General features: G+C 38.5%; 1 protein-coding gene across 1 annotated transcript; it reads left to right on the plus strand.

Moving 5' to 3' along the window:
• Window positions 1–6: 6 nt before the first annotated feature.
• LOC104488535 (serine/threonine-protein kinase DCLK2-like) lies at window positions 7–16,209 on the plus strand (the record flags this gene model as incomplete). The annotated part of the gene is made up of 3 exons (XM_010132564.1): window positions 7–277; window positions 11,800–12,134; window positions 16,102–16,209. Coding segments are annotated over 3 exons (714 nt in total), but the record flags the coding sequence as incomplete, so codon positions are not given.
• Window positions 16,210–24,156: the final 7,947 nt, after the last annotated feature.

Below are 24,156 nucleotides of genomic sequence, written 5' to 3' on the forward strand. Positions count from 1 at the left end.
GCGCACAGCGCCCACTGCAGCCTCTACCGGACGCGGACTCTGCAGGCGCTCAGCTCGGAGAAGAAGGCTCGGAAAGCCCGCTTCTACCGCAACGGGGACAGGTACTTCAAGGGCCTGGTGTATGCTATCTCCACCGACCGCTTCCGCTCCTTCGAGGCGCTCCTTGTTGAGCTGACCCGGTCACTGTCGGACAACGTGAACCTGCCCCAGGGTGTCCGCACCATCTACACCATTGATGGCAGCAAGAAACTCACCAGCCTGGACGAGCTGGTGGAAGGTGAGGGGGCTCTCGTGGGTCGGGGCAAGCAGAGCTGAGGCCGTGGGTGGTTCTGCCCTGGCACGCTGAGGTCTGGCAAGAGGTGACATGGGGCCTGGTGGCGGGTTGCAGGCTCTCCATGGGGTGCGCTTTCCTCTTGCTACCCTGATGAAAGCTGAGAGAGGTCACCTTGCTGAAAGGCAGGGGTGAAGACCCTGAGGGGAAATGGGCTGGGGTTGCCCGCTGCTGTGAGGTGTAACTGCGTTTTCGTAGTGTGGACTGTCCACTTATCCCATCACCCAGAGAAGTAGGGGTTTGACTCTAATGGTAGTTAAGTAGCAGGTACTCTTTTCATATGCAAGAACCCATAGTAAAGTTCTTGGCTACCTCTCAGTCATCACCATTTGTAAGAAAGGGAAACACCGTAATTAGTTCTATAACAGCCATTGATGTCCCACAGTGGCTTAAGCTTTCAGAGGGAAAACCCCTGTGCTGTAAAAGGGGTATTTATACCTTGCTACTTATAAAGCAAACTGGTGTAAAGTCCTGTTTTCAAATGTGGATGGATATGGAATTATCTACCTTATCTGACTTCCAAAAGCATTTTATAGAAACAAATTCCTTTCAGAATTGTCCCCAAGTAATTTTTGATAATAGGGCTTAGCTGCTGAGGTTATGTAGACCTTGCAAATCTGAGCAGAGCAGTGCTTGACTACATCTCAAAATGGGGCCAGAAGCACTCATTTCTGAATGAAACATATGCCACTTGTTTGCAGGGAATGATAATTACCAGAGCAAGGAGCGGAATTCCCCCATATTCTTTCATGGTGTCTTAAAATACGGTTTAAACTCCACGTTACATGAACCAGCCTTTCAGATGTATTGGTTATGTTGTGCACACTGGGAGGTTCATAAGCAATTCTCGCATGATGCTTCTCCTCAGGTATCTAATACACCAACCACTGCAGTCTTCCACCCAGTGACTCTATATGCAAGTGGTAGCAGATTCGTATTAGTGAAGATAGACAATTTGCAGGTGTTCTAATGCCTCCTCCTTTTTAGGGTGTCAGCTGTGTATCCTTTAAGCTTTGATTTGGAAACTTCCCTTTTCAAACAATAGTAAGGGGTAATTTGATGTGAAAGGGAACCTGAAAACCTTTGTATAATCCACCAGTAAAGGCACTGGGAGTTAAGGCTCCAGAACATGCAAGAGGAAGGGGGAGGCTACAGCATTTGCTACATCAAGGGAGTTTCACTCAAAAAAGATATTCATGAAAGTGCACTTTATAGTAGTAACATAGTGCCTGAGGACTTTCCCCATCACATGATCTATCATGAGGCTGTTCCACAGTCAAAACAGAGGAAATGTGAAATATTTGTAGAGTGAAGTGTCAACTCTCTGGTAATAAAATAAGTGTAAAATCAACCAAAACCTTTTCCATGATTTGGTGATTAATTTAGAGATAGTTAAAAATTGAGATGCTGGAGTGGGAATGCTAGGGAAAGGAGATAAAGCAAAAATTGGATAAACAAATGATAACTTGGGGTGACTTTTGAAATGTTGCAGGAGAAATGATTTTAAGTCTTTATGGCTTAAAACAAAGCAAAGACAAAACGATTTGCTGTAGAACAGTACAAACGTAGCGAATAGTCTCACAATTCTATTTAAGTTAATGACTGAAAGCAAAAACTTACTTCCTGTCTCTTCAAGTACTCATTGAAAGAATGACCTCTGTCACTGCTCTTCACTAGAAGAATAAAGCAAAACAAATGTCACGATTGAAATGCCACTTCTGTGTTTTCTCAGTAAAATAAAAGGGGAAAGAAAGAGTCCCGATTACTTAGTTGTCTGTTCATGACCAATACAACTCTTGGGAATCTTAAGAAAATCCTGTACCATCATAATTGGATTAGTACGTTCTTCAATTAGCCTGCCAAAAAGTTTGCCACTGTAAGTCTAATCACCATACTGAGAAGGGGAAGAAAGCTGCTAGCAAGTGGTGAATCCATCATTCCTTGAAATTATCTGAGCTTTTTGCCAGCTGTTTTGTACTCGAGGTGCTGGAAGAGGGTCTTATTTGATTTTGTTTACTTTATTTTTTATAGTTCCAGCACAGCGAGTTTGAATTCCTGCTCTAGAATAAATTTGAACATTGGAGATATCTTAAACTGTGAACTGCAGTAGCACCAGAAGTAGTTTTGAATGGTGTTTTCTGGTATGGCTTTTTAATTTTCGGAAAGGAAAATAAAATTAAAGTGCCAGCTACCGGCTGAACACCAGATTGAACATGGCTACTTGATGTAATACCTAGTTGTCTAGTCTGCATTGTAAGTGGTATTAAACTGGTCCATGGAATTGCCGCAGTTCAGGGTGAGTAGTGGCAGCTCTAAGAAGTGAGCAGAAGGTGAGTGCTCAGCCCCCCTTACCAAGCCAGCAAGATCTGCACTAAACCTCCCTTGGCTTGAGCCTGTGTGTGTAGCTCTTGGACACTGATGTGCCCCGCTGGAGGCAAGCTCCTAAAGGCGTATTTGCTGTTTACCAGGTTGGTATCTGCTTGGGGTATAAAAACTGGCCGGATCAAATTCTGTATCGTAAGTCCAAGCTGGCTGAGTTGAGTCACTGATGAATGCTCTTTGGAGTTTGGCTGTATTTGGCAATCTCTTTTACTGCTTATGATTTCAAGAGGAAAATAGCTAATGTACAGACATATTCATGAGTTTGACAGTTTTCATTGGTTTCTTAGAATGGAAGGAGTGACGAATATCATTGTCTGTTCCTGATCTCGCTTGAGCAGACAGATCCGGAGAGAGGATGGGGAATATTATGACTTTCTTATGGTTTTCTTTCTTTCAGCTTTACTATCAGGAATTACATTACTTTTTACTTTCAAATAGGAGATGCCATGTGTAATTTTACATTTTCCCTTCAATAGAAATAATGGAATAAGTTTAATTTTTATGCTCTACCAAGGTTAACTAATTGTTTGTCTAAATACTTCACTTCTCTTTAAAAATATAAAAGCGTGACACAGTGGTAATGGTAAGAACTGTGCAGTTCTTTAGTGCTGAGATTTGTGTTTTACGTTGGTGTCAGTCATGCTCTCTCACTATCCTGTGCTTTCATTGTCTTGCTAGTGAAAAGACATGGAGAATCTTGATTGTTAAGGTCTGCTGCAAAGTTGGGAGATATCATTGGATTTTGGAAGAGGAAATCAAATGTAGACTCCTCCTGGCAAGAAAAGTTATGTTGATTTGGCATGTAAAAAGGTTTTTTTTGTAGTTCCCTAGGAAGCATTGCTAAGTTTTTGTTCTTTCAACTACAATGCTTTATTAATACAGTCCTTTATGAAATGACAGGCACCTGTCAACAACAACCAACAGGCACCTGTAGGAAGGTCTCTAGACAGGAGGTGGGAAGGTTCTGAGCAGGACAGTCCTTAGCATGGCTAGGACGTGTAGCACGGGACAGTATCTGCTTTAAAGAAATGGGCTCTGCACACTAATACAGAGTAAGTGGATGTTTTTGAAATGAGGTATTGAACAATCTTGAGTATTTTCTGCCTGAGATCATTGTTATCATTACTGCATATTACATTTTAATCCTGTGTAGGTACCAGTGATTGTAGTTGGTGCACACTGTTACATTGAGTCAAGCATACCTTTTCTCTTGTCAGGGCAAGCAGATGGTAACACCAGCTAGGCAGTTTGTATTCTTCTTCTTCCAAAAGGTACAATTACCTTTCCATGCTAAAGCCAATGACTCTAATGCTTTACAAAAGAAGCAAATGTAGCAGGTTTAACAAAGAAGGCTAAAAGAAAGATTAAAAACCATTAAAAGCATATGCTTACAAACGTGTTCAAATTGCTGCAGGTACACAGTCCTGGAGCAGTGGGGTATGCATGGGAAATAGGGGTGTAATTGTTGGTTATCTTCCTACCCAAGTAAAATAAAATACTTCCACTACTATGCACCTGCTAGTTTCAGGGATGTGAGAAATGTAATTAACCTGCAAGGAGTTACTTATTTGCAGTGGAGGAGGCATATGTTGTTAGGGGGGTTAGGTGGTCTTAACTGTCTTCTGAAAGATTTTAGCTTGCCTGATCAGGGGACTGGACCAGATGCCCTCCAGGGGTCCTTTCCAACCTCAACTGTTCTGCGATTCTGTGAGAGCTTGTAGGAAGCAGTCATCTAAACAGCTTGACTAAATAAAGTCAAAAGAGAGCTAGGAGCAATTAGTCATCTGCTAAAACCCTGGTTCTCATCTCAGATTTTCAGAAGTTCATAGGGAACTTAAATTTTGTAGGTGAGGGAGGATCGTGACTTACACAGGGTTATTGGAGGTCACGTGAAAGTGAAGGAATTGTAAGAAACTTTTGAGGAAGGAAGTTCTGAGAAAGGAAGGAAAGAGATACCTAAATAACCTAATTCTTCATAAAAGAGGATGTTTTATTTTTAGATCAGTCCATTTATACATGCTGTAAATATGCTGTTCTGGAAATCTGCTTGGCTTTGCGTTATGGAACACAAAAAGGGTATTCTCCTGGGATTCCTAAAGTTAGAAGATTAGAAGCCCTAATAAATAGTCTGCTGTGTTGAATAAGCAGCTTTTGGTACCCTTGAAACTGATGAGCTCACCAAAAGAAGTTGAGGAGCATGGGATGAAAAGATGAAATGTACCTAGAAACCTGCCCTTGTCCTCTGTTCTTAACAGAGGAGCATGCACTTAATAAATATGGAGGCTAACAGCTTTCTTTTTGTAGTGATGTTTTTACCTCTGTCAGCTCTCTGTTTTGCAGTGTTATGTAAAAACGTAATGCTTTATGTGTCTCTCTAGAGATACTAGTTAGTGCTTGTCAACAGCTTGCAAAAAGCAAACCAGAAAAACTTGTCCAGAGACTTTTGTTTCAAATACTGACTCATGATTTGAGTGTTGTACACTTAATTTCTTCCTTACATTACCCACTATGTTACTAACTACATGAGGTTAAAGACCAATACCCACATTGGCCTTTAACCTAATACTAGGGAAAATTAAATAGCTACTAGTCTTTCTTTAGGTTTTTAAGGACAGAAAGTCTGATTGTTTCTAGACTCTGTTAAATGGCTGGCAGTGGGCTTCGGCTCATAAAACTTCTGCTGTGAAGAACCCAAAGCTGTCAGGCAGCTATGTTTCCTCAAAACCGCATGTAGTTGCAAGTGATGTACCCTTGTGATACAGAAGGTAAAGATACATCTTTCTTTTCCTCTCAGTATCTAAAATTGATGGTTGAATTCTGGAGAGTTCATGTACACCCTATTCTCTTTATCCCTCCATTTCTATCTTGTAAAGTGAGAGATGTGTTTCCTGTGAATAGAGTTGAAGAAACAGATGGCAAAAGAAAACCTTTGTAGATGCGTTTTTAAATAAACAAGACAGTATTTAGGTAACTGATGGTCGATGGCTATTTTTTGGTCAGGCTGACCAATGTAGTCATGTTTTCTCTTTTGTTCAAACTCTGTTCATCATCTGTATTTTATTGTTGTGAGGGAATGGCAAATATTATGATTAGACTGTTATCTCTCAGAAACTGGAATCCTTCTACTGTTTCCTTAAACTATGTATACACAGCACGTGGAGGTCTTGATTCATGGACAGTGCATCTGGTTAGTAATGCAGCACAGGTAAATTATTTAGAGGCAGGTAATGTTTCCTTGTTCATAGGTGGTGCTTCATGTCTTCTAGTTGTTTTTCTAATATGACATAGCGAATCAGAAGTAAACTTGCTTCATTTGTTGGTTATTATATTGTGACCCAGAATATCCGCAGGTGTTATCCTTTTAAGTGAGCATAAGCCCCATTTGAGGAATTTTCGGTGGTAGCAGGATTTCTTCATGAAGACTGACACTTTTAATTTTCTCTGGATACTGTCATGAAGCATCAGATGGATGGCACATATGCTCTGTTGAAATTATAATGCCAATTTATAAGATTTTATACTGCCAAAACAGCTCTGCAGCCTAGTTATGCTTTCTGCTGTAGAATAGTTTGGCAGGGTTGAGAGCCCCAGCTGTAACCTACGTCTGTAATTCTTGCGTTTTTTTCTGCATTAAGAAAAAAAAAAATTGCATAATAGATCTTCTTACTTCATTGGTCTATAGTTCACTTCTTACCTGCAAATCTCAATGTAATATTGGTGATTAACTTCATAGTCTAGTTTAAAAACTAGGGAGCTGATTTGTGTTAATGCTCTTGTTGTAAGCTAAAGACATGGTGTTTATTTCCGGTACTGTAACTGCTGTGACTATATGCTGGTTAAAGCTAGTACATATTAGCTTTAAAATCTTTCAAGACTATAAATGGAAAGTGGATCTTCAAACCATAAAATTGACCATAGCAAAGTCAGTAGTATAAATATCTGAAGTATTGTTTATGTCTATTTATGGAATTGTGTCAACTTTCTAGGGCTGGGAAATGTACAAATGACAGGAAAAAAAAAAGCTACGGTCTGATCAAAATGCTGCTGAAGTCTCCGAAAAGATTTTCTTAGAAATCTTAATTATATGTATTTAGATTAGACACATGAAAAACCTCATTCAAGGCAATTAGTGAAACAGCCAGACTTATGTATGTAAAGTTATGTTACTCTGTTTGAAATGAGTTAGACTGCTTTAAACCCCCCAAAATGAAGCGCTGTGTGTTACATTTTACAAATATTGGTTTTGTGGGCAAGTGTGGAGATTATCAGAAGTGCGTATTCATACATGAATTAATCCCAAGCAGATTTAAAATCAGCTCATGCGTTAAAGCTGTGAGCAAATATTATATATAACATTACACTTACAGGTCTTTACCTACAAAATGTAACTTAAAGGAGAGGTAATACTCTTACAAATTACTTGATGTTTCTTCCAAACAGACATATTAATGCATTTTCCACTTCAGAGGTAGCTAAAATAACAATTTAAACAATAGTACAGTGTTCGAAAACTAATGCCTGGTCATCCAGGGGTGGTGGTTTCTCACGCATGCGTTGTGAATACACCGCTGTGTAGGAAAGTTTCCTGTAGTGAACTTTATGGGGGTGATTTAACCTACACCTGCCATTTTTTTTGTTTATTATTTTCTTCTGTTGAATAATCAGTCATATACCTGTTAAACCAGACAAATCAATGTTTAACTAATTCCAGTCTTTATACAGAAAGCAGCAATTGATCTCCTGATTATATTCTGTTCCTAGCTTTTTTTGGTTTTTTGGAGGGTTCTCAGTAGAACTTAGAAACTGTGATGTGAAATCCTGCCTGTGATGAATCATTAGAAGTTTAATAGTGATTTCAATGGAGTAAAAACGTGTTATTTAAGTTGTGAACCAAGCAAGTCACTCAGTGTACGTATTCTGTCACTCACAGTCCTTGTTCTGCCATATGCGCCTGCTTTGCAGGTGTAGCGGTATAATCTGTTTTACATGTAAAAACTGTGTTAGGAAGTTTAGTTTGTATGACTGGCATAAGAAAGCAGTCATGGAATTTAAAACACTTACTAAACAATCTGTGAAATACTACAGTTCTCAAGTAATTAGTCATATCCTGTAGGAAATTTTGCAGTCAGTTTTGCTAGATACTTCTTTTTTTTTTTTTTAAAATAGCTAAACCAGTTTGTGCTTCAGCTTCAGGCTTGGCTAAATGCAGTTGAAATAAGTTGTTTGAAATTTATTGTTTTAAGGTATTCCATTGTCTTAAGGTGAAAGCATGTCCTGTTTTTTATCAGAAAAGTAAAACTAAGGCCTCTGCTTGAAAGAAAAGAAGTAGTAAATAGAAATATTTAGTAAACAGGTATTGCAACCTATTCAGGTAGTCACAAAATTATTTTATTCATCTATCTAGCAAGGGAACTAGTAGAAGACAAAGAGTTTTACACTGCTATTTTAAAGAAAGAGATCCTTTTGGATTAATACGGACTGAAGATTTTATAATGGGACAGTTTCTGCTGTCCTGAAGAGTGTTCTAGTACAGCTCTGACAGATCCTAGATCTTCTTCTGTGATATATGAAGAAGATACTCCGTTACGATACATGCCTGTAAAAGGCAAAGCTAACATACCATGTGGAGACTCTTCTATGGTAAATCCTCTAGCAAAGGGACCTTTTGTCCTCTGTCTACACTTCTTTATGTAAAGCAATTAACGTAGTTCAAGTTGGAAAGGCCATTTCCGAATAGCCTTAATTCTGAGGGGGTTTTATGGTTTGTTTTGGTTTTTTTTTTTTAGCTCTGTTAATTTAAGCTTCAACTCCAGGGTTTAACTTTTGAGTTGTCTTGTATGCATTTGTGGTGGAAACAGTGTTGATAGTACAGGAATGTTTCAGCTATTTCTGAGCAGCGCTTACACAGAATCAAGGCCTTTTCTACTCCTCGCACCACCCCACGGGTGAGTAGGCTGGGGGTGCACAAGAAGCTGGGAGGGGACACAGCCGGGACAGCTGACCCCAGCTGACCAAAGGGATATTTGTACCATATAATGTCATGCTCAGCATATAAAGCTGGGGGAAGAAGAAGGCACGGAGGGATGTTGGCAGTGATGGCATTTGTCTTCCCAAGTAACAGTTACTTGTGATGGAGCGCTGCTTTCCTGGAGATGGCTGAACACCTGCCTGCCCTGGGAAGTGATGAATGAATTCCTTGGTTTGCTTTGCTTATGTGCATGGCTTTTGCTTTACCTATTAAGCTTTTTATCTCAATCCATGAGTTTTCTTACTTTTAGCCTTCTGATTTTCTTTCCCTCATCCCACCGGGGGTAGTGAGCAAGCAGCTGTGTGGTGCTTAGTTGCCAGTGGGGGTTAAACCATGCGAGGGTTCTACATCACACAGTAAACTAGTTGTAGAGCAGAGAATAACAAAATAATGAGCAGTTATCACAGAATCGTTTAGGTTGGAAAAGACCAACTATTAACCCGGTACTGCCAGGTCACCACTAAACCATGTCCCTCAGCACGACATATACACATCTTTTAAATCCCTCCAGAGATGGGGACTCCACCACTGCCCTGGGTAGCCTGGACCAGGGCTTGACAACCCTTTCAGGGAAGGAATTTTTTCTCATGTTACAAGTTAGTAAGTCTGTTGGTATGAATTAGAACTACTAGCTTCTTTGAGATGCTTCTTGTGTAGCATCTCTGTGTTTAGGGATAGACAGCTTCATGGCATATTAGAAATTGTCCAGAAGATAAGTGTAGTCCTTTGAATCTAGTATTAGAGGATGTAGAGGGATAAGCCTTTACTTTCTGTGGCAGCCAAGCTGCTATAACAAAACTTTAATATCTCATGCTGTTTCACAATAACAGGGTACATGAGTGAAAGGTCTCTGAAAACAGTTGTTGAAAGAGAACTGTCCACCTGTTTAGAATCATAGGATAGTTTAGTTTGGAAGGAACCTTCTGAGGTAATCTCATTCCATGTCTTGATCAAAGCAGGACTGATTAAACCATATTGGTTGGAGACTTGTTGCAACTTAACGCTGCCCCAGTACCATATGCTAAGTTTCTGGGTCACCATAGCTCTTCCTAAGCTGTGTGGGATTTTTCTTCCCCTAACTGTAGATTAGTGCTGGTGTGTGTGCAGCTGTGTGGAAATCCCATTCAAGGAGTTTATAGGCTGAAAACAGCTCATTTTTCTGTGTTCATTTTTTGGGGAGAGAGGAAGATGTTTTTGACTGTATTGGTTTCTGTTTTGTGCAGCTCCGCCAAGTGGTCTATGAATATGAGGAGGAATGGTGGGGATGAGTGGAGAATACAGGCAAGTCAGTGGCATCCATAAAATTCACTCCAAATTGTTTCTTTGTACCTCAGTGGAGTACAGTCCCAGTCATGCTTGCGGAGGCAGAACTGGCTGCCAAACTTTCCCAAGCAAAATCATTGTTAACTTGACTGAATTATAATGTTTTCTTTCAAATGCGGAAAGTAAACTTTCAAGGTCTAAACAGAAAATAAGTTAGAAAGCAGTGTAATTGGTATGGGAAAAGAAACACAAAAACATCTTTCAGATGTAATTCTCCAGGAGTTTGACAGTAGTTTCTTATGTTGCTTTTGGAATAATCTATACAACTTCTAAGCTAAATCAGCTCTCCAAACTAGAGTTCAGAAAGTAAAATATTGTTTAAAAGTTTTCCAGTGTGCATCTGAACGGAGCTATACAGTTTGTAACTCTTACGCTACTATCCAAAAGATGTATGTGTACTCTTTGCTCCTCTTGCTGTGTGTACAGCAGGTGAGTTTGATTTGTTCCACCGGTGACCTTGGGTGTGTAGCTTTAATCTTACAACAGGCTAAACTTTCTGAGATATAGGTAGCTTTTCTGCCTGGAGGAATGGTGTGTTCTGTCTGTTTGGAATGCTTTACTTTCGTCCTTCTGCCAATTCTCTGCCTCTTCGAGAAAGTCTTTGGATGTCATTTTGTGAGACCCCAAGGTTGTGGTTTACAGAAATAACCCAGAGTTAAAGATGTCCCTTCTCATGGCTTGCATCTTGAATATTGCTGTCAGATGTTGAAAGAGTTGGGGTAAACAACAAACAGCACTTTGGAGAGAGAACTCGTCGTCTTAAAAAGCCAGTTAGTCTCCAGCCTTTCATCTTGTCAAGGAATGGAGAAAAGTAATGAATTTCCTTAGGCCTGCATCATGACTGGAGCTGCTTTAAATAATTTTCTGTAAAGGTGTGTATTAATAGCCTGAGATAACTTTTTTTTTTTTTTTTTTTTTTCCCCTTCATGACTTCAGGAGATATCAGCAGTACAGGCTTTGAATTAGGAAGAAAATAAAATGGGGAAGTATAGAATTTTTTTTTTTTTTTTTTTTGTCCTCTGACTTCCCCTTCATGACTTCAGGAGATATCAGCAGTACAGGCTTTGAATTAGGAAGAAAATAAAATGGGGAAGTATAGAAGTCCTTTCATATTCCTGTAGTCTCAAAAGTGTCATTTGTGTCCTCAACAGGTGTGTGTTGGTCTAAAAATTGTTGAAGTGAATACCTTTCAAAAGTGTATGCTTAGTAGGAAAGCAGTAACTCCCGGAAAATTAATATGTCCTTCAGGGCAAAGATCTTGAGGTGCTTGAATTTTATTCTGTTAAAACTTACTCCTTTAAAAATAATTCATTATTTAAATTAGGGGTGTGTCTTGAAGGATATACTTGAGGAATACAGGGGAAAGGACCTGGATAATTGCTGTAGGATAATGCCCTTAATGTCATGTGTTGTGAACTCAATTAATATAAGTACTTGCAAAATGACTCTGCAATCAGAACTTACCATCCAAAAGAAACGGGAAATAATTTTTTACTGTTTTTTTAACTTTATTTCTTAACCAGAGTTCTTTTGAAACCTGTTGAAACCACTCTATGGAAGTATTGTTTGGGTGGAAAGCTCTGGTAATTTACAGTCCTCCATTTAAAATGGCCTGCGGTTGAAACACAGGAAAATTGCTCCTTCTGAAAAATTGGTCTTTTTAATTTTTTTCTTTTAATTTGAAAAAAATATCTGCAAAATCCCTTGAATTATGAAAATGTCATCTTCTTTTCAGGTGAAAGTTATGTATGTGCATCCAATGAACCCTATCGCAAAGTTGATTACACCAAGAATGTCAATCCAAACTGGTGTGTGAACATAAGGACTGGGTCCACTCGATCCTTGACATCTTTGACATCCACAAGGAGTGAAGTGAAGGAGAGTAAAGATTTCATTAAACCCAAATTAGTGACTGTTATTAGGAGTGGAGTAAAGCCACGGAAAGCTGTGAGAATTCTGCTGAATAAGAAGACTGCCCACTCCTTCGAACAGGTCTTGACTGACATCACAGAAGCCATTAAGTTAGATTCGGGTGTAGTCAAGAGACTTTGTACGCTGGATGGAAAGCAGGTAGGAGAATAAATTGCTGTGACCATCAAATAATTACAAGTTAATCTAAGCTTCCTTGTTTTCATAACTTGACTTCTTGTTACTGTATATGCTTTAACTTGCTTCTAGATAAAGTCAGTTTAATAAATGTCAACTTCTAAAATTCGTATTAAAATACTGATATCTAAAAAAAATAAAAATTGGATATAATGCAAAGAATTTGAGCACTTGACATTCTAAGTTAAATAATATTTTCTGTATGCTAACTGTTCTGCATGGAACTAACTGTGCCTGATGACTAAGTAGTACAGTTTATTTGAAACTCTTGAAAGCAAACTTATTAAAATACATCTGTTTTCAGAAGCAGAGTCTTATCTTCAGACTAATACATAGTTCTGAGTGGTATATGAAAAATAGTGCTGCCTCCTTCCATTTCACTTCCACGGATGGCTATTTAAGTAGCAAAAGGACTGAAATGTCTTTCTGGAAGTAGTAACTGACATGATCTAAGGTCAAGAATTTCATCTGAAATGAATAATTCTTGCTTAGGGGAGGGGGTGGTCACATCTTTGCAACTTGCTTTTGCTTTTAGTTTTACCACTGCAAAAACGTGATGCCAGATTTAATGACGTGGTAGGTTTTTTTGTTCGCACTTGGATATACACAGAATGCTCTGCTGCACCAGGTTAAAGTGTCAGGAATACATTTGCTGTTGATCAGCTGGGTTAGTGACTCAGCCCTTCATGGAACAGGACTGATACTTGATACTTTTATTTGACACTGATGTGGAACTGTAGCAGTGTTGTGGCCTTAATAATACGGAACAACACAGGCTACAAAGTAGATCACATTCAGTGATCTACTGAATGGGACCCTTGTATAGTTTACTAAGTATTAGGAGCCTTGCTCATTCAGTAGGTAATTTTACACATCTGCATGCCTATATATTTGCATGAACTACTTGTAAAAGTTTCAGTTGTGTTCAGATGTTGGAATTTTTATTGTGAAGCATTTTATAATGGCTGTAATCCTTTAGACTACTTAAAAAGCAGCTCTCGTTGAAAGTTGCTAGCAAATGTATTGCAGAACAAGTGCACTCCCTCAGATTGTCTCAATATGAGGTCTGTCTGGTTATGTTCTGTGTGCAGTGGATACACTTTTTATAATCAAGAACTTGAAAAGAAATTCTGTTCTTCATATTAAATATGGGAAGGCAAATGCATCAGTGAAACTCTTGATTTTTAGTATTTGGTGGCACCGTAATGTACTCTTTATTCTAAGAGGTTTGGTTTTTAATGAGATTTGTTAATGTGATTTGTTAAGAGAGAATAATTTCGAGGAACATATGAAATGTGATTTAGTCATGTTTAATTCATAATAAAATAGCTTTGAGGATATTTATTATACAGTAATCAGTTTCTTCTGCCCATTAAGTCTTCTGTTACTGTCTCAGATAAGATGATTTAACTCTTCTCAAGGATACTGCAAAACCTAGGAATCTCAGTTCAGATTCACCACTTCCATTGCTTTGTTAATACAGTAGAAACTCAGTGGTCTGCACCGATGTGGAAGATGCAGCAGTGCATCAGGGATCAATAAAATTAATTACATGAAATCTCATGTATATTGCTTGCACATTACTGTCACCCATGGTGATTGATGGCAGTCTTCAGTCCACAGTGAGGATGACCACTTGTTGGCGATGCTCCAAAGTAAGTGTAAGATTTGTAATTGCTGCAGTGTCTCCGCCTGTCCTTCTATGGTAAAGGCAATAATGAAGTCTGGACTTGGGTGTTCTCAAGCTGTACTGACAAATCCCCAGTTCTCACTGCTAACAGTCTGCACATAGCTGCTCCTTACAACTGTCTGTCTGTGTAAACTGTTTCAGCGGCAGTAGTGCCTTAATCTGGAGACCTGCCTTCTGTTTGAAAGAAAGGCCTTTTGCTTTTCTGTAGACCTTGGGAAGGAACCTTTGCTGGCACAACCATAGTGTGATTTAAGTAGTCATGGGATATAGTTCCTTAGATGGAAAACCTATGGCTTTAAACAACCTACTAATGAAAGCCACCTCCTGCTTATCTAGGAGGATAGAGACTCTTAACAGTTTATTTGCTTGTTTCTTTTTCCCTAAAGTGAAGGGCTGACCCCCGTGTAAGGCAATAGGTATAGTTTGGGGGTTTTTTTGTTTGTTTGTTCTTTGCTGGTATATGTAGAGGGTGGTGCCCAGGGTCTTTGTAGAGTTTGGCAGATAAAGAGTTGCTTTGCTGCCAATTACCAATTGGTGGAAATTTCTGCGCTTATTTTTCTCTAATGTAGTAATTGCTTATTCTTCTAAATCTGCTGGGGAGGCAGATCTTTTATGTTCTTTGTAATGTTGGCACAGCTTGAAAGGCAACCATTAAAAAAAAAAAAAACCGGCATTTTGAAAATGGATGTTCCCATAAATGTAGCTCTTGTGTTTCTCAGGGTTTTGTTTTTTCTTTTCCCTGCTCCCTCATATTTTTATCTCTGAGGAAATACATCTTTTTTGTGTCAATGGGTTTAGGTTGTATTTTCTGTTTAATACAGAATTGATGCTGAAATTCATGTATTTAAAAATACATGTATAAAATTTGTATCCTTTTATTAGGGAATGTGTTGCTCTGTTAACTTATGAAACCAGTGCTCTATAAAAAAAACTTTTAAATTTTGACAGTACAAACAGAAAGGATGTCCTCACAATAGTTTTTACTTTTCTGACTCTGTTAATCTTGACTATAGCAACATCTTGATGATAATAGTAACACAGAGAATTACATCCATATGGGATATTTTCCTTGATTGTTGTGTTTTAAGACAGACTCTCTAGGTTTTTGTTGTAAGATTTTTCTAACATTTACAAGGTTTCCTTTTATCTTGACTTTCAATATGGGTGCTATAATTTAGCATATCAGTGCTTTGTAGCCTCAAAAGTACAGAGGGTTTTTTTAACCACATTGATGCAAGGCTGAATTTTTCCTTTTAAATTGTTGAGCAACCAAGTTTTTTTTACCTCCCAAGACTTTTATGATGTTTTTTGTGAGGAAGAATGTTTCTCTAGAAGTAACTGGGCTTTAGCTTTGCCATGCAGGATTCCGCTATTCCAGTCTTTGTGCTTCTGACATTGAGGTTTGCCTAATGTATTTGCTTGACCAAAGTGTTTTCCTTACTTGGCTGTGTTTTTTCCTTTCTGTTCTTTGCTGGAATTTGTCACTATCCTACTGTGAAGCAAGGACAGTCAGTCTGAAACTTCTCCAGTGGGGAAGTTAACCCTTTGTTATCTCGAAAGAGAGTGAAGAGTTTCTCTCTTGCTAAACAAGCTTCAAGCTTTAGTCATTGGGAAGTGTCAGGTAACAACTTAATGGTAGATTACCTGCACTAATTCTTTAAAAAAATATCAGGGGAGGAGGCATTTCCTGTGAGAAACTCACATCAAGCCATACAGAACTCTGACTATGTGTTGTCTGACACACAAGAAAATTAAATCTTTACTTCAGGAAGATAGTAACTTTTTAAACTTGGATTGTGTGCAGTTTCATAAATTAATATCCATAACAGGATGTGAGTGAAAATATACCACAGATAAGCCTTATTTTAAAGGTCTTTTTTTGGGCCACAGGTGTATCTTGACTATCTCTGAAATAAAAAGCTTCCTTGTTTTCAGTGAAGGAAGTTTTTCATAAGGTGCTCATTTAAAGTACATGGTAACTAAAGAAAACAGATATTACATTTGAAAGTGTTCATCAGACTCTTCCTGCTCTCCTCTCAGTAATTTTTTATTTTCCAGGGACAGATTTGAAAATTCTTAGTAGAGATGGTAGCTCCAACTTTTTTTTCAGTTCTGGTTCTGCTGAAAATTAAAACAACACTTTCAGATTAAATGTTGCATTAACCTGCAAGTATGAGAGGAAAAAATCCTTAAGCCCTTACATTCCTCACAACTCTTAAAAAGGCTTATTTGTTATTTTAGAGGAGTGTCAGTGGCAGCTGCAAAGAGATTGATTCTCTGCAGATCCGACAGAAGTTTGTCATTTGTGGGCAAGGAGTCTTTCCTCATCTAGATTCAGGACTTTCTATGGTAAAGATAGTCCTTGCATTCATCTTAAAGGCTGACATTCAGAAGAGGTAGAGTCAGCTTTTAGAATGCAATTTAACATTTGCCGAACAAACTGCAGTGGACTACCTTGTGATTTGACGTTGTGGATATGATTGACAGTATAACTGGTAAAAACATAGATATGGTGAATAGAAAGGCTTTTGAGAATTTGTGGTTGATGTCCACAAGAAAAAGCAAGTTAATCTGCTTATTATGTGGCAAATTTCACAAATGAATTATGTCTACTTGGAGTGGGGGGAAACACTGCATTCTTCATATTGGTTTGTAGGACTTAAATATCAGCAATGTGTGCAATATCACGAGAGAGAAAGGGAATGGGGACATTACCTGTGAGACCTCTAGATGCAGCAGTGGATAGCGCTGCAATGTAAGAATGGGCTATCAACTTGAAAGAGACGTATATGTTGTTGATTTGTTGTTGTTGGTTTGGGTTTTTTTTTGTTTGGGGGTCTTTTAGCTGATACCAGTCCACAAACTGATATTGCATGAGAAACAATAAAACATATTGAGGTGCGACCTTCAGTAGTATTATCTTTAAAAAAGTGAGAATAGAACTTCTGAGAGAGACCTTCCAAGAGAATAGGAACTAAGTGGCCTGGGAAATTAAATCAGAAAAGATATGTGCTTACAGTACAGAGGAGGAAAAGAAAACCTCATGCTACTTGTTGTCAAGAGCTGCGTTTCTCATTCCCTGGATGGATGTGAGGCAAAACCAATGTGGAAGAGCTGAAGTTAATTTTCCAAGGCGTAGGGACACCCTGAAAAACAGTGTAGAGGGATCCTACAGCTGATATTTGTTGAATGAGATGAGTGTCCTGAAGGTTGACCTAAAGGTTGACTCTGAGACTTAAGGGGAAAAAAGTGGAGGAAGCAATACTGTGAAACACTTGCTGATGTTTGGCTGCATCCTATTTCATTTTTACAAATAAACATGTAGCAGCAGAATGCCTCTATTACCTGGAAGTTGGAAAGCTCTACTTTATTTGTTAGAGACCCCTTTATGAATGTTATAGGCTAGAAGGGCTCAGACATGGCACCTGTCTTTTCAGGGACTCTGCTGGTTTAGGTTGAGCTCAGGACACAAAATCCTTCGACAGAATGTATAGTGTAGGGTTTTGGGGAGGAGCGGGGTGGTGGTGGGTTTTTTTTGCGGAGGGTGGTTGGTGGTTGTTCTTTAGCAATAAAGTTATGAAACAATGACTTGACTGAGGAGAGAGATGAAGAAAAGAAATCAATAGTGGCAACTTCCTTGTATCTGAAGTAAGCCTTTTGACACTGTCTTTTCCATCAGTCGGCTAGGGAAGCATGGTCTAGAAAAAAAACGCTACTTACTGGATGCACAGTTGCAATGCTGTTGTTCTGAATGATTATTGATCATTCGCTGCCAATCTGGAATTTTATATTGAACAGGGGTCAATGAATATGTGTCTATACTAGACGCTGTAAAAGACCTGGAAGATGGAATGGAGGATGTGCTTAATAAACACAAATAACACACGAAATAGATGACCTACAGGAAACACGGACAGAAGAAAATTAGAATAATCGTGACAAACTGCAGAAACAGCTTAGGATAAAACATGCTGAGTAATCTTAGATTCACCAGTTATTAGCAATGCAGATAGGAAACAGAAAGTAGTTCTGGTTGAAGTGGTAAAGGATCAGAGCTGAAGATGAATTAATGGTGTCAGTGGTTGTGTGTAGGAAAGGAAAGCCAGCATCCATACAGAAGTTCAAGTGATTCATCTTGCTTGTGATCTACATATCAGGGGACCATTCTGCTTTGTCTTACTCAGTGCAGTGATGGCAGCAAGAGACAGCTTTACTATGGAAAACCCAGGGAAGAGTAAAAGGAAGTATGAAAACATGTTCTATGAAGAAAGACTGAAGAAAATGGGATTGCTTAGACTAGAGGAAGATCATTAACAAGTTTTTGGGGGGATGAACAAAAAAAAACCCCAAAACTGGCAACAAGAACGGAAATTACTTCTGCGTCTTCCCCATGTATAGGAAAAGAAATAATAGGCTTAAAGTTAATGAGATCCAGTGGAACTCAGTGGTAAATAGTCACTGTAAAATAAAGATCAATGAAGAGGCAATTTTTCTTGGAGCAGATAAATGGGGTCTAACACTCTTTGGGTTTTCCGAAAACTTCTCTGCGTGTTTGTTCTTGAGTGGTTTTGGTTACTGAATGCTATCTACAACTCTGGAAGAGCTGTTGAGCTACAGGTAAAAGACCAAAAATCTGAATTCCAATTAGGAGAAGTTGAGCTTGTAACAGAGGCTAGAATTCAAAGAAAAACTGTGGAGACATGTCTGTCTAGTCATTGTGGGATACAAATCTTGCAAGTCTAAGGAAAACAAAAGAACTAAAGTGGCCCTAATCTTGAAGCCTGTATGACAGGAAATGAATTTGTCCATGGACACTACTACATGATATTTTTGTTCAGGCTTTCAATCAGTATGCTCAGAACTGGAAGCCGTAGTTATTTATTGCTAGAAGAAAGGAGGAAATAGTGTACTCAAGCAGAGGAGATAATTTTGGCCTTTGTCTATGGACATAGTAATATTCCCATCTGTAGTTATTTATGCAAGGAAGCATTATCTGAAACTAACCTGAAATTAACTGTGCCCTGTCCTAGATGCAGGGATCTGAAAAATACCCTAAATGTGAAAACAGACATCTTTTTCCAGCTACAAATCTTGTCATGGCACACTTTATAAAACATTTTCAGTACATGCAGTGGTGCAAAGGACATTGGCAGATAATGTGTAGTTCAGGGTTTACCCTAGCAAGTATTTACAATTTTTATCACAGTTGTCAGAGGATCGTATTACCAGTCCAATAACTATGTTGGGGGAAAAAAGCAAATGCGAAATGGTAAGAATTTTGTTTAAAAATAACAAAATTATGATTCTTAAGGTGCTATAGAAATATTAAAAAACCCCAGAATATTGAACATCTAGTGAGTCATTGCAGAAGAGTGTCTGAATCTGAAAGTGAACAATAATGCCGTGGGAGCTCTCAGCTTTGCATATGGAAAAATTAAAGGTCATACCATGTGAAATAGCCCCAGTCTAGCAGTGGAAAACTGGGCTCTCTGGAACAAAGGTCCTTAAAATTTGTTGGGGGTGGGGGTGGGGGGGGGAGCAGGGGAAAAGCCCTATGTATTAATCTTACTTTTTGGAGATCAATAATCCAAAATACAGTACAGATAAAATAGACAATGTATATGTCTTTCCTCCCCACAGTGATACGTAATTCTGGCTTTGGCGATGAGGTGTAACGTTACTGAGAATGTAATGGCTGGGGGCCACTGGGTGTGAATTTAATCTTTTTCAGTGAGGTGAGGTTTGGATATGTAATTAGTAATATCCTCTGCCATCAGTGGGATGTTAAAATAATAGAGTATTTCTAAGGATGAACACGAAATCTGACCCTGACATGAAGTCAGCACTTTTAAATTAGAGCATGGCAACTGAAAAAAGAAGTGCTGATATTTTAGCTAAAAGCAAGCATGTGTATCCTGTTAAAAGTGACATCCAACTTGCTGGAGTCTTTGTGGATGTCTAAAGAGGATAAATCCTACTGGGTATTCAATTTTTGTCTGTGCGCACCAAGAGCTGACAGCACTTAATAAAAATGACATGCTGCACAGCATGGGAAACAATCGCTGCAAAAATACTGGTGTCACCAGTGGTAACGTTGTATCTTTATTGATGTATGATTACAATAATTCTGGTGCTGGGTTGCAGAAACGGCGTGTGTAGCTCTTTGTATAAAAGAGCGGTATGCAGTCATTGTCTGCCATCTGCCATGCTGAAGATTGAATCACATGACTTGGAAACTAAACCTTGGGAATTTGTTGCATCCCACTGAGCCTGGCCATTAACAGATAATTAGTCTGGTAAAAATCTTTTGAATTCATTCTGCAGCTGTCATATGCCAGATTAGGATTTGTGTTGCAGGTTCCTCATTACTTTGAGATCTTGGAATTTTTTTTCCTGTAATTATATTACCCTTTGTTACTTCAGTAAACAGTTCTTGCATTATCACGTTTACACATGCAAATTTCTCTTTAAGAAGCCTGTTACACCTCACCGTGTAAAACTATCTATCAACCACATATGCAAGGGTTTCAGGGTTGAATTTTCTCTGGTCCTGTTCATAACACAGTATAAGCATATAAGCAGACTTTCTAGTTTTATGATTTGTCTTTCGGATTGTCAGTTTGATGGATCTGTTGCAGTAGCTGCTTCTTGGTTGGCTGTATTCAGATTGTCAGTGTCTCTTCAGTCTACTGAAACAAAAAACCTGAAATCTTGAAATAAGAACTTTTCTTCGAGATTTGTATCAGTTATTAAGAAAAATGGCATCCTCTTCCATAATAAATTAACAGCAGGAACCATGGAACAGTTTGCCAGAGAGAGGAAGGGGAATATTCATCTTTAATGTTTAATTAAGTTGCAATGAACTGTTAGACACAGTAGTCTGAAGACTCTGAAGAGAAAGTCATGCTGAAGTAATAGCAAGACAAGCCAACTTTTAAAAGCAAAGAGCTTCCCAGCGCTTAAAAGGAACAATGACCCTGTTCGTGGCTTGAGGTTTGTAAGCTTTGCATAGGAAGGAATGATACTCGGTGTTTTCACTGTAGGCAGTGAAAGTCAGTGTTCTGGTAGTGCTTCTCTTGTTTAGAGTCAACAAATGTTTCCTTTTGTTGTGCAAATATGCAATCCATGCCACGTTCTTATATATTTATTTCGTTCATGTTTATTTGGTACATTCATATTTATTCATAAATGGGCATAGGATATCTCTACAGTCATGGAAGGCTTTTCAAAGAAACAAAAATATTTCAGAAGAAAGCAAAAAGAGTAGAACATAGCTTGTAAACTGATTAGGAAGTGAGATTTCTGGGCTAGTAGATTCATCATTTCCTGGCTTTACCCTTATCGCTCATCTCCAATTCAACTAGTGTTTAGTTAGGGAATTTCAGTCTTGATAAAATTGTTAGAAAATAGGGCAGTTAGTTAAGAAAAGTAGAGATGGTTGAGTACCATGCAGCCAAAATCTTCTGGATAAAGTGCTTTCTGAAGGTGCCATTTCCTTGCATGTGGAAAACTTGCAGTTTCTCTTTTAAAGAAATCAGGGGTCTGGTTGATTTTAAATATAGTCTTTTCCAACCTCAGCGGTTCTATGGCACTATGAATAGCATTGAACAAGAGAGATTCAAGCATAGATAAATGTGGAGCTGAATCCTAGTTAAAGAATATTTGCCTTATTCTCCCTATATTTTGCAAGGGACACGATAATACAGACACTTAGAATAAGCCCACCTGGTTGTACATGCAAACATCTGACACCAGCTAGCTTTGATCTGTGTAACTTATGGACCTTGGAGGTGGTTTAAGTCTGATCAAACTGCAGACTGATTGACATCGTATCTACTTGCCAAAAGGCAGGTAGATGTGTTCTCACCCAGTCAAGTATATAATGCTTTTTGAGGTAGGAAGTGTTGGTTCTGTTGTGAAGATAATTGGAATGTAACGTGTGTGCTTGGTATTTCTAATCTGTATATTACGTTTCTAGCATATACTGGGCTATAAACAAAAGTATTCTGAATATTTGGTTACTAGGTTTTCCTGGAACCTGGGGCAATTTTCAGATGCATTTAGGTACAAATTCTTTCCTGCAATCATGTTGCAACTGGGAATAGTAATCCAGCCAAGGTGCATTTAAAAGTAACTATTGGCTAGAATCCTTCTTACAATGACTTCAACAGGCTGTTCACTTCTGCTCTTCCTGAGATGTAGGACTGGCAGGGGCAGCATGGCTGAGGGTATCCAGTCACCAGTTGGCATGGACAATCTCATATGCTTTGTGCACAACAGTTCACGGGAAAATCCGCTCTCTCCCTCTCCTATCTGCTGCTTATCACAAATCCATCCCCAGGACCTGTGTCAAACTGAAGATTGCTAATCCATGAAGCTTTGGGACTTCGATGTTTGTGTATTACAGAGAAAGCACGGGAGAGACAAAAACCGTTCTTCATAACCTCTACACTGCCAAGTAATTTTAGATAGGCTATTGGGAAATAATTCTAGAAATTGGGCAGAGTTCTGGGTTTCTTAGCAAAGAGAACACAGTGGTGTACTTAACATCTGACTCAAAAAAACATCTCTGCCAACAAAATCCATACACCGTAACTGACTTCATATGAAAATAAGAGGAAACATGGCACAGTGAAGGTTTCTGGTAGGCTTAAGTATTCTGGCCAGTTCTTGTTGTGGCAGATTCTTTGCCTCAAAAGGTAAAGTATTCTCTCTGCTTCCTGGGAGCTGAGGGGTTAAGCAGGGAAATCTGTCTTCTGCAGGTACTCATGCAAGTTCTGGTACAGAAGATTAGTGTGCAAAAAAGTGTATTTGTAATATTCCTGCTAATATATAATTGTAATTTTTATAATGTGTTAGACTATATATATTTACTCAAAGCATAAATACAGTAAAATTGATATTGTAAGATTGCAAAGTCTAAGAGGAAGATGATGAACAAATGATGAAATTTGATTCGCAAAACTGATTTGATTCAAAACGTAAAATTTTGTCCTTCTTTGTATTTGTACATGGAAGTGGAGGGCATAATTTGTTTATTAAAAGCCTCCCTGAGGAGAGAGAACAGGATAGTCCATGGTACTCCTATGGAGAACATTGCTGTCACGTACAAACTACTGTGATCTAGTTACAAAAGATAAATAATAGTAAAATAATGTTAACAGGTAAGCAAAGGTAAAAGAGGTGCCTGCCTGCTCTGGCTGTTCTCAAGTGTTTGGACAAAGATGCTCAATACACTTTGAGGTATGTTTTCTGCACAGTGGGAAAACCGAGAGAATAGGGCTTTGGATAATTCTGCTGAATTTGACTCTATGGTGTTTTGCTGCTCTCAAGTTTGTAGCATATATCTAAAATGACTTCTAAATATTTTGTGTGGTTTGTAGTTTGGTTTTTTCCCTTCATCTGTAGTCAAGTTTATTGCTCAAATTCTCTTGAAATCATGCGTGCATCAGAGGCAAAATATACCGATCTTCTGGCTTGTTTGCCTGATAGTTAGAAGTGGATCTTTCTTTTAAATGGAATCTTTGATTTTTCCCATATTTTTTTCCAAAATTTTAATCTCTATGTTTCCTCCTTGTCTTCAAAGCCGGTGGGAATTGATACAGATCCTGGCCACAGGACGTATTTCTGAAGTTCTCGTTCCTCTGAACAAAAATTCTTTGCTGCTGTAAATATTGGGGAAGGATAGAGGGGGAAGTAGGGTCCAGTATTTTAACACGCAGACCCAACTATGAATCCTTGGGAGTACACTGGTAAGAATTACAGTACTTCCTCTTTTGTATGACAGGAAAAAAAAGGGTTTTGTGAAGTTAAAACGTGACTTGGAACTGAACTAAAAGAACCTTGTCAGGTGTGACAGAAGAAATAAATATTAATACCTCTTGTGTAAATTGACTTTGTCAGGTGTGAGTCTCAAGTTAGAGGCTCTTTGTGACCTTAGTTTTTTCTCAGTGTTTTATATATCCGTATATAACTGATCTCAAAATGTTTTAGATGATTCATCTTTGAATCAGGTTTTTATCAGCTTTTGTCTGACTCGCATACTTGAAAAATTTTATTTTTAGCTAAGGGCTAGATCTGTTGTGCATGACACCTGAATGTTTCGGAGAGGACCTTATGTGTAAACTGTCCTCAGTTGTCAGGGAACAAGATATAACTTCGTCTTATCCTACAGAAGTTCTATTTTAATCGTCATTTGCTTTAATAGAAAGTGCAGTTTTTCTGTGAAATGGAGTATTAACAAGGAAACTTCAATAGTGTATTACCAGATTTCAGAGAGAAAAGTGACTTTTATCA

Source organism: Buceros rhinoceros, unplaced genomic scaffold (assembly GCF_000710305.1).
Source record: "Buceros rhinoceros silvestris isolate BGI_N320 unplaced genomic scaffold, ASM71030v1 scaffold25503, whole genome shotgun sequence".
In the NCBI taxonomy this organism is placed as follows: Eukaryota; Metazoa; Chordata; class Aves; order Bucerotiformes; family Bucerotidae; genus Buceros; species Buceros rhinoceros.